Source organism: Trachinotus anak, unplaced genomic scaffold (genome assembly GCF_046630095.1).
Source record: "Trachinotus anak isolate AG129_WGS33_773 ecotype Australia unplaced genomic scaffold, CSIRO_AGI_Tana_v1 ptg000014l, whole genome shotgun sequence".
Taxonomy (NCBI): domain Eukaryota; kingdom Metazoa; phylum Chordata; class Actinopteri; order Carangiformes; family Carangidae; genus Trachinotus; species Trachinotus anak.
The window spans coordinates 3,318,444-3,331,888 of NW_027273865.1; the positions used below are offsets into that span (position 1 = coordinate 3,318,444).

The following is a 13,445-nucleotide window of genomic DNA, read 5'->3' on the forward strand; positions in this document are numbered from 1 at the left end:
CCTGTACTCTAACAGTTGCACCTCCACCCTCACTGGATTCATCTCTGATGGTGACGAGTCTGCCTTCAGGTGGGAGATCGACCATCTGGTGACCTGGTGCAGGCAGAACAACTTAGTGGAGATGATAGTGGACCTCAGGAAGAGCGCAGCCCCACCCACCCCCATCACCCTGTGCGACTCCCCCGTGGACACTGTGGAGTACATCTGCTTCCTGGAAACCATCGTCACATAGGACCTCAAGTGGAGCTGAACATCAGCATCAAGAAAGCTCAGCAGAGGATATACTTCCTGCGGCAGCTGAAGAAGTTCAACCTGCCAAGGTCAATGATGGTGAACTTCAACACCTTCATCATTAAGTCCATCCTCACCTCCTCCATCACCTCCCCTATCATCGAAGTCCATCCTCACCTCCCCCGCCACCACCTGGTTCACTGCTGCCACCACGAAGGACCAGTGCAGACTGCTGCTGAGAGGGTGATTGTCTGCAATCCACCATCCCTCACTATAGTGTATATATTTAGATTTTTCTATATTTTTTCACATCTTTATTGTGAATATTAAATTTTATTCAACTATTTAATTTTTTTTTTCTATTTGTATTTAAGTGATGTGCCCTGCAGTCCTTGTCTTTGTTCCATCACTTCATCTCTTAGATCCTCAGTCAGAAATGTGTCTGCAGCAAACTGCAACAAACCACTTCTGTTTTGTGACTTGTACTGTGCAACAGTTTAGGTACTTGAAAAACTACCTTAAAAACTGTGTGCAGTTGTCCCGAGGAGAACTGGTGCCTTTTTTAAAGCAAAGGGGGGGTCACAGCAAATACTGATCTGATTTATGTTTTTGATCTTTACTCCACATTGGATGGAGTTCACTGCGAAATCAAAACTATTCATGGCTTTATTTTTGAAAACTTCCTCACTAAAACGTTTGTACAGTGCTGTACAAAGGCAGCTACCTATAACAACACCACTGAGCTCCATGAGTACATGGAGACCATCACTGCCTACATGAGGAAGTGCATGGACGACGTCACGGTCACCAGAACCTCCATCGTTCAGGCTAACCAGAAGCCATGGCTGACTGGGGAGGTTCTCAGGCACCTGAGGGCTCGAAATGCCGCCTTCAGAGCTGGGGACGAGGTGGGCCTAAGGACATCAAGGGCCAACTTGTCATGAGGCATCAGAAAGGCCAAGAGACAGTACTCCAGGACGATAGCCACCCACTTCAGCGACAGCCTGTGGCGGGGTATTCAGACCATCACGGACTACAAGCCCCTACCGCAGACCTGTGACAACTCCACCTCCCTGCTGAACCACCTGAACTATTTCTTTGCTCGCTTTGAGGCAGACAACAGCACCCCGACACAGAAGACTCCACCTCCTCCTGGCGACCAGGTGTTGACGCCATCCCTAGACAGCATGAGGAGATCCCTCAGAAGGACCGATGGACGTACAGCCCCGGGTCCTGACAACATTCTTGGACGTGTCCTTAAAGACTGTGCTGAGGAACTCACAGATGTCTTCACTGACATCTTCAACACCTAACTGAGCCAGGCTGTTGTCCCCACATGCCTCAAAACCATTACCATCATGCCGGTCCCGAAGAAGGTCGCACTCACTCCCATCCTTATGAAGTACTTCGAACGGCTAGTCATGGAGCACATCAAGTCTGTCCTCCCCTCCTCCCTGGACCCTTTCCAGTTTGCATATCGGTCCAACTGCTCAACCAATGATGCCATCTCCACTGCCCTTCACTCAGCCCTCACACACCTGGAGACGAAAGACTCCTACGTTAGAATGCTGTTCATCGACTTCAGCTCAGCATTCAACACAATCATCACCCAACAGCTCATTCACAAACTGGACCAGCTGGGGCTGAATACTTCGATGTGCAATTGGCTGCTGGACTTCCTGACGGGGAGACCACAGTCTGTACGGGCTGGCAGCAATACCTCCATCACTTTGAACACGGGGGCCCCCCAAGGATGAGTGCTGAGCCCCCTCCTCTTCACTCTGCTGACCCACGACTGCACACTGAAAGAGAGCTCCAACATCTTCATCAAGTTTGCGGACGACACGACTGTGGTAGGTCTCATCAGCAACGACGACGAGACCACCTACAGGAAGGAGGTGAGCTGACTGGCCGCGTGGTGCAAGGACAACAATCTCTGTCTGAACGTGGAGAAGACAAAGGAGATTGTTGTGGACTTCAGGAGAGTGCACACCCAGCATGCTCTTCTGACTATCGACGGTGCTGCAGTGGAGAGAGTGAGCAGCACCAAGTTCCTGGGTGTGCACCTCTCTGAAGATCTGACTTGGAGCAAGAACACCGCATCACTGGCCAAAAAAATGCCCAACAGCACCTGTACTTCCTCCGCAAACTAAAAAGAGGCAGTGTTCCAGCCCCCATCATGCACATCTTCTACAGAGACACCATTGAGTCCATCCTGACCAGCTGCATCACTGTGTGGTACGGCACCGTGTCCTGCCGCAAGACCTGGCAGCACATAGTGAGAGCAGCTGAGAAGATCATTGGTGCTTCTCTCCCCTCCACTCTCGACATTTATAACACCCGCCTCACCCGCAAAGCCCTCCAGATTGCAGGTGACCCCACCCACCCATCCCACTGCCTCTTCAGCCTGCTTCCATCAGGAAGATGACTGCAGAGTCTCCAGGCCAAAACCAGCAGGCTAAAGGACAGCTTCATTCACCAGGCTGTCAGGAGGCTCAATTCCCTCCCCGCTCTGCCCCCCCTCCCCCCTCCCCCCTCCACTGCACACACAACCCTCCCCACTGCACACATAATCCCCCCCAGAGCATCTGACATCACTTCCAACCCTTCAGACTGTCCACCTCTGCACCAGCCATTCAGGACAATTCATGACTACAGTAACTCTTCACCTAAAAACTCCAAAAAGTCCAGTCAGTTCCTGGGATCACTTTTTGAGGTCTGCATGGTCCTGTCTATATTAGAAATGTTCTGCACCACTATGTCTCTGAGGTCTGATCTGGGTTTGGTGGTTGGTCCTCGCTCTGGACTCAAAACATTTATAGAGACCTGATGAAAACCCTGCATTTTAACACAATAAAGAAGACTCTTCCAGTCACCTGAGAACCCCCCACCCCACCCTCACCAGTGTTTCAATCAATCAAGAATCAATCAGTCCAAATAATGACCTTTAAACCCTGGGAATCCCTGATCCCCTGTGGGTCCTTGTTGACCCAGGTCTCCAGATTCTCCTGGGGCCCCGGGAAGACAGTAACGACCTGAGGAGAGAAACAAGTAGTCAGTAGGATGACCAGCATTAAGTGATCTGTGTTGATAATGATTATTAATATGAAAACATGAAAATTACTTATTTGAAATAACTTTAGCTCAATGACATCACCAGGTGTGTCTGAAGGTAAACATCAGGTGTGAAACCACAGGTGAACAAGAGTTATTTGGTACCTGGACTTCCTGGTTCTCCTTTCAGTCCTTTAAGTCCGGGACGTCCTGGTTTTCCAGGTTCTCCAGGTGTGGGTCCCTCTGTATAGACATAACCTGGCTCTCCTTTGTCCCCTTTGGATCCTGGATTTCCTCTCTGACCCACAGCACCTGTTGGTCCTGAAGAGGAACCATCAGAGAGCTTAATTCATTTCATACCACTTTAACACATTTCACCTTCACTGTCAATGACTCATGTTTAATCCCACTGGAAGCTGCAGGTACTGACCAGGTATGGAGAGGCCGGGGGCTCCTGGGGGACCATGCATTCCCATCAGCCCCGTGTCTCCAGGAGGGCCACTCAGTCCAGGGAGGCCAGCATCCCCAATATCACCTGGAAGACAGGTGGCAGTTAGCTGACATCATCAGCAGAGTGATGACATAATACCACAGTGATGACAACATACCGAGCAGACAAAGACAGAATCTGTTGATTGATCATCAATGAGCTGATCGATCAGTGTGTATTGATCTGTACCTGTGTGTGTGATGTCTGCCACCTGAGGGAGGCCTTTAGGGCCTGGATCTCCCATCATGCCCTGGGAAGAGACAGATTCATTAGAAACAGGTACTCAGGCGTTAGAGGAAAACACAGCTCAGTTGTCTGATTTACTTGTCTGTGATTGGTCAGCACCGAAACATTACGGACAGACAAACTGGCTGACCTTAGGACCTTCTCGTCCAATTAGACCTGGGAGACCTGGACTTCCTTGAATCCCCTGAAAACACAGACAGACAAGCACCTTTAGAACAAGGAAAATCCTGGTCTCTGATTGGCTGACAGGTGTACATCACAGGAGGAAACCCAGTACATGGAGGACATAACTTCAACTTATCACATAATGATCTTCCAGAAATTCTCAAACCAGAGAAATCTGTGATTTGAATACGTTTCATTTGGTTGCCCATCAATGACATCATGTTGTAGTGTTGTGGTTGTCTGCCAGAAGCATCACATTGACTTTCATTCAGTTTTTTAAGATACACTTGTTAGATCTTTGTTGTTTTTTTAAAAAATGAAGGATTTTATTCGTTGGACATCTGGATCTTTAGTTTTCAGAGAAACAAGCTGAGCCATTGGTAGCATCTCACATAGCCAGATCTCTCTCCACAGCTCTGTGTCAGTGATGGAGAATGCTCTGGTTTCATCATCATTCTGCTATTGGGAAAAACACACTCTGACGTTTTACATTTCTTTAAACCAATCACAGTCATCTTTGGTGGCGCTGGATTTGGATGCAGCGATGACATAACATCAGAGGGGAACCTGTTTGGTGGAACATTTGCATCTGGGGAGGTGAGCACAAAGAAAACGCCTCAAAAAACAGCAAACATGTATGTTGGCTGTGTGATTGCACGATGCAGATCTTCAAACTCGCCATTTACAGTCTGAAGGTGCTCAGAGGTTGTTGCTGTTGTTTCCTGTAGTGAAGGGGAAGCAGACAGGGAGGAGAACACCATCTGAGGAGCCCAGTGGCAGGTTTACACCCACAACCTACATCTGGTGAGCGAGACTAGCATCAGCTCAGCACGCAGCCCCTCCCCTGTGTCTGCCGAACACTGTCAGAGAAACTCACAGTTTTACTGTGACTCTGTTGGATTCAGTGTTTTTACTGGTTGTAATCAGCTGGTCTGTTTGTTGTGGAGAGGAGGAGACCTCCTTCACCTCCTGAACCACTGACACTGAAGGATCCAAACCGGGAGAAGACAACAACTCCCATGATCCCACACTGCTTCACAATGTCACAAGATCTTTTTTCATTATTTCGACTGGGAGAGCCCTAGTGGCAGAATATTACCTATTGTGTATTTAAGTTATTTTTAAGGTTAACTGAACAAAAAATGATGAGTTGACAGAACTAGTCCTTTCAGGTTCGATGAATCAGCTCAAAGTGACTTTGAAACTCGTTGCCTTATATTTATTATTTTTAAATTTTTACAGTGTGCTGTGTTGACTCACCTTGAATCCTCCCTCTCCGAACAGACCAGGACGTCCAGAAAATCCCTGAAACACACAAACACATCACATGTTCAGATGGATGCTGATGATTCATTAGTAATCTGAATATGAAGAGTCAGGATAATCAGATTAACTCTGTAAATCTATCACACAGAGGTTAAAGTTTCTCCTGTCAGAGACAGGGATCATCTCAGGGTGTCTCCTCAGAGACATGAGGCCAGTCTGTCAGGGATCACACTCTGAACTGACAAGTCCTCTATGTGGACATCTCCTTTAAAACATCCAGGACTGTGTAAAAGATTCAGACTCTTCTCCATCATTATCATCATCATCATCATCATCAGAAGGCATCCTGCAACAGGACAACAAGTCCAAACACAGAGTCATAGAGAACTATCATCAGAGACCAGAAGAATCAGGAGTCCTGCAGCAGATGGTCTGGTCCCCTCAGAGTCCTGGTCTTAGTCTCATGGACTCAGTCTGGATCACATGAAGAGACAGAGACTCTGAGACAGAAGAACTGAGGCAGGTTCTCCAAGAGGCTGGAACAACCTACCTGACAAGAACCTGAAGAACTGAGAGCAGGTGAACTGAGGAGACCTGGAGCTGGTTTAAAGGCAAAGGGGGGGTCACAGCAAATGGAGATCCAGGACTCCTCTGGACCTGTGACTCCTCTCAGACTGAGGAGCCTTCAGCATTGAAAGCCTGCACTGAATTAGTCCTGGACCAAGAACTCAAGGGTCTTAAAGAGGTTTCACTAACTCTGCCCATTGGCCTCAGGATGTTCTCTCAGTTTCTTAAAAGTTTCCAAGTTTTCAAGGTTTTCCATGATGTGTGGATCCCTCTAATTTACAATCCAGCTGTGACTGATCAACATTGATCAACACTGATGGATATTGATCAATACTGATAATAATAACAATAATGTGAAGATGGATAATTACTCACCCTGGGTCCAGGGAATCCAGGAACCCCTTTCTCTCCTTTGATTCCTGGGAGAGAGTCCACGCCCTAAGCACACACACACACACACACACACACACACACACACACACACACACACAATAACCTGAGGTCAGACCGATGACTCGTGTCCGACTGTAGAACAATAACTAACATCAGTCAGAGGAACCCAGTGTTCCTTCAGACAAATGTTCCAGAGGTTTGCTCAGAGCTCTGAACGTACCGGCAGTCCCTCAACTCCACAGACTCCTTTAACCCCGCGATAACCCTGAGGAACAAACAGAACCCACCATTAGAACCCATCTGCAACAGAACTGCATGAGAACCGCTGTAATCTGATTGGCTGTAACAGACTGAAGTCCCACCAACCTTTTCTCCTTTGATGTACAGGTCTTCTGGAGGGTCGACATACTCAAAAGGCCCCGGGGGCCCCTGGAGGCCTTGATCCCCCTGTGGATAACACAGAATCACTGTGACTAGTTCACTGGTTCATTTAAGTGACAGTAAAAAGTAAACTCTCTGACTGTTGCTCTTGTAGCTCCACCCTGTCAGTGATGTCACAAGCAGTGTTTTTCAGCAGCTGTCAGAAGGTAAGCACCTGCTGTGATGTCACTGAGGGGGCGTGGTCAGAGGAAAAGAGTGGGGGTATGTACCTCGTCTCCTTTCTGTCCGGGCAGAGATCGACCTTTTTCTCCCTGAGACACAAACACATCAACAGCTGTTAGACATTCACCTGTACCACACATGCTCAGTCTGTCATTAACAGGTAATAATGACCAGGAGCTGTGTCACAGGTCTACAGGTGTACGTTCACCCCGAATCAACCGCAGAGTAGATCTGAGCTGCAGCTTAGATGTGTTTTTTGTTTTTTTTTCATTTTTTGTAATAAATTCTGATATAAAATAAATCAAAAAGCCAACTATCCAAGCAAATCAAGGCCAAAGGGGGAGTCTCACTTTACTGGGTAGCATCTGTTTAAGCAGAATGAACTGAAGGTTAATCAGAGAGTAAGAACTGGGCCAAGAGAGCACATTTAAACCTGAACTAAACCTAAGTCTGAATCAACTAAACCTGAGACGGAAACTCAGAGTTTCAGGTCCCGATCAGCTGATCAGAGTCTGTTCACTCAGCTCTGAGTGTGTTCAGTGTGTGTGTGGAGGCCTGTGGTAGGTAGTGGAGGTCGATGAGCAGTGACATGTGATCAAAGACCAGATGAGCTGCCTCATTCTGGACCATCTATCAGGGTTTCACTGTGTGAGGGGGAGGGATGTCAGATGCAGCTGCAGCTGAGCGGTCTGGACCAAGACCTGGGTGGAGGACCGAGTTAGGTAAGACCTGATGTTTCTGATGTTGTGTAGAAGCAAAGCAGAATGACCAAGTTCAGAGCATCTGCAGTCTGTTTTCAGAAAGTCACTACAATCATCCTCACTCAGTCGTAATCTCATTGTCTTCAGTACGATCAATACCTATGTTAGGAATCAATGCGACCAATCAAAACGGAGAGAGCCTGAGGATCACACTGTTAAATGTAAGTGTTGTGTTTCAGCTCAATTCAACAATAACATTGCAACTATTAAAAAAAACTGTTCACTGAAGGATGTGGCCTCTCAATTTGGACACAGCTATGATCTATAAAGTTTTACATTAAAGTCTAGTTCTGAATGACAGTCACATGATGTAAACACAGTGATATGAGACTTACAGGTGGACCCCGGGAACCAGGCAGACCAGGGAAACCCTGCACAGACACACAGGAACATACTATCATTAGGTGTAACAACAACAACAATAGCCTATAATAACAATAGCTGCCTGTACTTTACCTGAATGTCGCTGTCTCTCTGAGTGAAATATGTGATTTAGTCCCAGAGGAACTAATTATCATTGTTATTGTTGCTATTATTATTATTATTATTAGTAGTAGTAGTAGTATTAGTATTAGTATTAATATTATTGTTATTATTACTCACGTTGGTCCCATCCAGTCCTGCTGAACCCGAATCTCCCATTGGACCAGGCAGACCTGGCTCACCCTGCAGACAGACAGTGTTGTGACCAGTTCATGTGTCGCATGTTGTTGTGGTTTGTTGTGTGTTTGTTGTGTGTTTGCTCTCACCTGCAGTCCAGGAAGTCCAGGAGGCCCGACCTCTCCCTGTGAGACAGAAACACACACACACACACTGACAGTATCAATAATCAGTACTGTTAGTGTGTCTACTCTGTAAAGAGCATCAAAACATCCCATAATCTATGGTCTCCATAGAAACCACCTATTCTGCTGGAGGTCAGAGCCACAACAGTTTGTCAATTAGTTGATCAACAGGTATTTTAATACTGGATTAACCAGTAATCAATAACTGTTTAAGTAAAACAGGTGAAATACTCTAGAGTTTTAGTCTCACTGTGAGTTTGTCTCTGTTTTCTATCACAGTCTCTGAAGCCTTCACTGATTGGTCACATAAATCAGTTAAGACAATAATCAATAGATGAACTGAATATGAAAACAATGGTGCTCTGCAGTACCACAGGAACAGGTCTGTCTGTTCCTGCTGTGAGCTTGTGTTTTAAAGATCTCATTGGTCAGATGAGACCGGTGTGCAGGTGTTATTCACAGTACAGGTGTACTTACAGGTGCTCCAGGGTACTGTATGAAGTAGACTGCTGGATCTCCTGGAAATCCCTTTAATCCTGGAAAACCCTGCAGAGCAAAACACAGTAACCATGGTGATTACAAAATACCACACTACATATACTTTACTACTGATGGGAAACTAATCACACTGAAACTTTAACACTGACTGACCAATTCTCCATCACGTCCTTGTTCTCCAGGAAGTCCAGGAACACCTCTCTCCCCTTTGGTCCCATTACATCCGTCCAGACCTGGAAAACCCGGACCTCCAGCTGGGCCCGGGTGACCCTGAACACACAAACACAAACACACACCCACAGTCTGACACAACTACAGCTGGACCAATCAGTGGAGCTGACAGGCTGGTGAGGGCGAGGTTTCTTACCGGGACTCCCTCTAAACCTGGAAAACCAAGAACGCCGACACTTCCCTGAAACAGCAAAAGAGAGACAAACAGTGTCACAGGGTTCTCCGCAGAACCAGGGAGGACTGCAAGAGCTGTGATTGGTCGGACAAACTAACCAACTGTAACAGAAGTTTCTTCACTTTAAAAACGTAAAAACAGACGCTGTCAGTACAGATCAGAACAGAACAGATCAGAACCAGGTTTATTCACCATGTCTCCCTTCAGTCCTGCGGATCCTGCCGGCCCCTCATCTCCTCTCTGGCCCTTTTCTCCTGGAGGCCCCTGAGGACCTGGGAATCCCGGGGGGCCCTGAGGGCCCTGCTGCCCCAGACTGCCTGGAGCACCCTACAGAATACAAGCAAAATAGTTAGAACCTAAGAGAAGCTGTGAGAACCTGTCAGAACCCAACAGAATATATTCAAACTTATTAGAACCTGACAGAATCAGATAAAGCCTGGTACATTGTAGTAGAACATGTTAGAGCCTGGCAGAACATGTTAGAACTGGTTAGACCTGTTAGACACTATTAAAATATGATAGAAACATTAAAATGCGGAAGCCTATGTTAGAACCTGATAAAAACTGATATAACAAATTAGAACCTTACAGAACCTGATAGAATCTAATAAAAACTGGTAGAACATGTTAGAATCTAGTAGAACATGCTGGGACCTGGTAGAATGCAGTGCAACATGTTAGAACCTGATAGGACTTGTTGGAACCTGATTGAACCAAATTAAAACTGTTATAACAGATTAGAACCTGACAGAACCTAGCAGAACACACTGGAACCTTGTAGAAGACAGTACAACATATTAGAACCTATTAGAGCCTGACAGAATCTGATAAAGCCTGATATGACTGTCAGAACCTGATAGAACCTAATAAAAATGTTATAACATTAGAACCTCACAGAATCTAGCAGAACACACTGGAACCTGGCAGAACACAATACAACATGTTCAAACATAATAGAACATGATAGAATCTGATAGAACCTGGTAAAAACTGGTAGAACACGTCATAACATAGCAAAACACACTGGATCCTGGCAGAACATAGTGCAACATATTAGAACCCCACAGAATCTGATATCACCTAATAAAACTGTTATAACAGAACCTTATAGGACCAAGTAGAACACATTAGAACCTGATGGCTGTGGATAACTTAATGATCCACATGAATCTGGAAGCTAAAATGAATCTGGATCTGTTGTCAGATCCAGATTTCTGCAAAAGTGAAGCAGCTGGATAAGGACCCAGATGTTCTCAGGTGAACCCCAAACATGGACCAAGTTCCATATACAAATGTTTTTTTTTAGATTTATAATGAAAGAGTTAATACAATCCTGAGAATATGCAGATTATTGAGAAATCATGACGACCTCTTGGTTTAATTATCACATCTTAATTTTCATATTCAAATAAAAGCCCAAAACCAAACGTAGATTGAGATACTGTGAATTAAACAACATAAACTTCATTTGACATTAAAACCTATTAAATAATTAACAGATCTCAGCAGGTTTCATTTCATGACTGAGCCTTGATCAACTTTACTCACAGTCTGAGCACATTCACTGTGATGGAAACACAACGATAGTTCTCAGTGTGGAACAAAACAACAGCAGGAACAAGAAATGAGACTAAAGCCCAACGATCTGTTTATACTGATCAAATATTAAATATAGATGTTAGTGCAGACATGTAATGTTGTTCTCTGATCACAGGAGGGCAGTGTGACACAACAACAATAGCAACAACGACAACACACACACACACACACACACACACAGAGGTGATGTTTGAACAGCAGCTCAGACAGTCAGGATGTTAAATGAGATGGAATGTTCCTTTAAATCAGCAGACATCAGATTAGACTGAAACACACACACGCACACACTCACACACACACTGGGCCTCGTATAAAACATGTTTATATTCTTCTCCCCTTCTCTCTGTCTGTTTCTTAAAGGTTCAGATTCTCCAAACTCTGTGACATAAATCTCTTGTTTCAGCCTGATGAGTGTCACCTGTACACGAGAGGGTTAACCAACCACCTGTACACGAGAGGGTTAACCAACCACCTGTACACGAGAGGGTTTAACCAACCACCTGTACACAAGAGGGTTTAGCCAGACCCTAAATTAACCAAGTCAGCTTCCTCTGCTCTGTTTCACTCACTAAAATGTTTCCACAGTAACAAGAGAGGACTGAACTTGAAACATATTGTTGAACCTCTGTGTTCTTATAATGATGATTATTTTATATTCATTATACAGGGGTTGGACAATGAAACTGAAACACCTGCCAATTTAGTGTTGGAGGTTTCATGGCTAAATTTGACCAGCCTGGTGGCCAGTCTTCATCGATTGCACATTGCACCAGTAAGAGCAGAGTGTGAAGGTTCAATTAGCAGAGTAATAGCACAGTTTTGCTCAAAATATTGCAATGTACACAACATTATGGGTGACATATCAGAGTTCAAAAGAGGACAAATTGTTGGTGCATGTCTTGCTGGCGCATCTGTGACCAAGACAGCAAGTCTTTGTGATGTATCAAAAGCCACGCTATCCAGGGTAATGTCAGCATACCACCAAGAAGGACGAACCGCATCCAACAGGAGTAACTGTGAATGCAAGAGGAAGCTGTCTGAAAGGGATGTCCGGGTGCTAACCCAGATTGTATCCAAAAAACATAAAACCACAGCTGCCCAACTCACTGCAGAATTAAATGTGCACCTCAACTCTCCTGTTTCCACCAAAACTGTCCGTCGGGAGCTCCACAGGGTCAATATACACGGCCGGGCTGCTATAGCCAAACCTTTGGTCACTCGTGCCAAAGCCAAACGTCAGTTTCAACAGTGCCAGCAGCGCAAATCTTGGGCTGTGGACAATGTGAAAAATGTATTGTTCTCTGATGAGTCCACCTTTACTGTCTTTCCCACATCCGAGAGAGTTACGGTGTGGAGAAGCCCCAAAGAAGCGTACCACCCAGACTGTTGCATGCCCAGAGTGAAGCATGGGGGTGGATCAGTGATGGTTTGGGCTGCAATATCATGGCATTCCCTTGGCCCAATACTTATGCTAGATGGGCGCGTCACTGCCAAGGACTACCGAACCATTCTGGAGGACCATGTGCACCCAATGGTTCAAACATTGTATCCTGAAGGCGGTGCCGTGTATCAGGATGATAATGCACCAATACACACAGCAAGACTGGTGACAGAGTGGTTTGATGAACATGAAAGTGAAGTTGAACATCTCCCGGCCTGCACAGTCACCAGATCTAAATGTTATTGAGCCACTTTGGGGTGTTTTGGAGGAGTGAGTCAGGAAACGTTTTCCTCCACCACCTGGCCACTATTCTGCAAGAAGAATGGCTCAAAATCCCTCTGGCCACTGTGCAGGATTTGTATCTGTCATTCCCAAGACGAATTGATGCTGTATTGGCCGCAAAAGGAGGCCCTACACCATACTAATGAATTATTGTGGTCTAAAACCAGGCGTTTCAGTTTCATTGTCCAACCCCTGTAGTTGATTTCTGTAACATGGGCCATATTAGGGGTTTATGATAATGAGGTCAGACTCTGGACCACCAGGAAAACTCGTTCATACCTCAGAGAAAATTCTACATACGAGGAAACTCATAGTGAAACGTGGTTCTGGTATCTGGTCTGGATTCTGGATTCTGGATTCATATTCAAGTCTGTAGAACTCGTGGGATAAATGCAGAAACAGCTGGATACTCTCTGAAGCCTGATTCATCCTGGATCTGTGAGAACACAATAGTTTACTCAGATGTTTGATGAGGACAGTAACATGTTCCTTACAGAACAGTGTTACTGCAGATCTGCTGTGATCAGAAGGTTTCTCTGCTGTTTTCAGGATCTGACTGATACCTGATCAAACCTCTGATCAGGGGGTTCTGCTGTTGTGTCCAGATGTTGCAGTACAGCTGAATCTAAAGATGTTTGTCATGTCTGTACAGATTGAG

The 13,445-nt window shown here is 45.6% G+C and overlaps 1 protein-coding gene across 1 annotated transcript in view; it reads right to left on the bottom strand.

Annotated features, from left to right (window-relative positions):
- Positions 1–13,445, bottom strand: part of col4a4 (collagen, type IV, alpha 4) — a 48,077-nt gene that overhangs the window by 22,683 nt on the left and 11,949 nt on the right. Inside the window, exons 5-21 of the mRNA XM_071496102.1 lie at positions 9,658–9,792; positions 9,427–9,471; positions 9,213–9,329; positions 9,039–9,107; positions 8,526–8,561; positions 8,380–8,442; positions 8,112–8,147; positions 7,063–7,104; positions 6,779–6,859; positions 6,633–6,677; positions 6,395–6,457; positions 5,447–5,491; positions 4,152–4,205; positions 3,965–4,025; positions 3,716–3,820; positions 3,451–3,606; positions 3,177–3,266 (exon numbers count right to left, since the gene is read on the bottom strand). Of these exons, the coding sequence (XP_071352203.1) occupies positions 3,177–3,266; positions 3,451–3,606; positions 3,716–3,820; positions 3,965–4,025; positions 4,152–4,205; positions 5,447–5,491; positions 6,395–6,457; positions 6,633–6,677; positions 6,779–6,859; positions 7,063–7,104; positions 8,112–8,147; positions 8,380–8,442; positions 8,526–8,561; positions 9,039–9,107; positions 9,213–9,329; positions 9,427–9,471; positions 9,658–9,792 (1,243 nt within the window). The remainder of the gene's footprint in view (positions 1–3,176; positions 3,267–3,450; positions 3,607–3,715; positions 3,821–3,964; positions 4,026–4,151; positions 4,206–5,446; positions 5,492–6,394; positions 6,458–6,632; positions 6,678–6,778; positions 6,860–7,062; positions 7,105–8,111; positions 8,148–8,379; positions 8,443–8,525; positions 8,562–9,038; positions 9,108–9,212; positions 9,330–9,426; positions 9,472–9,657; positions 9,793–13,445) is intronic.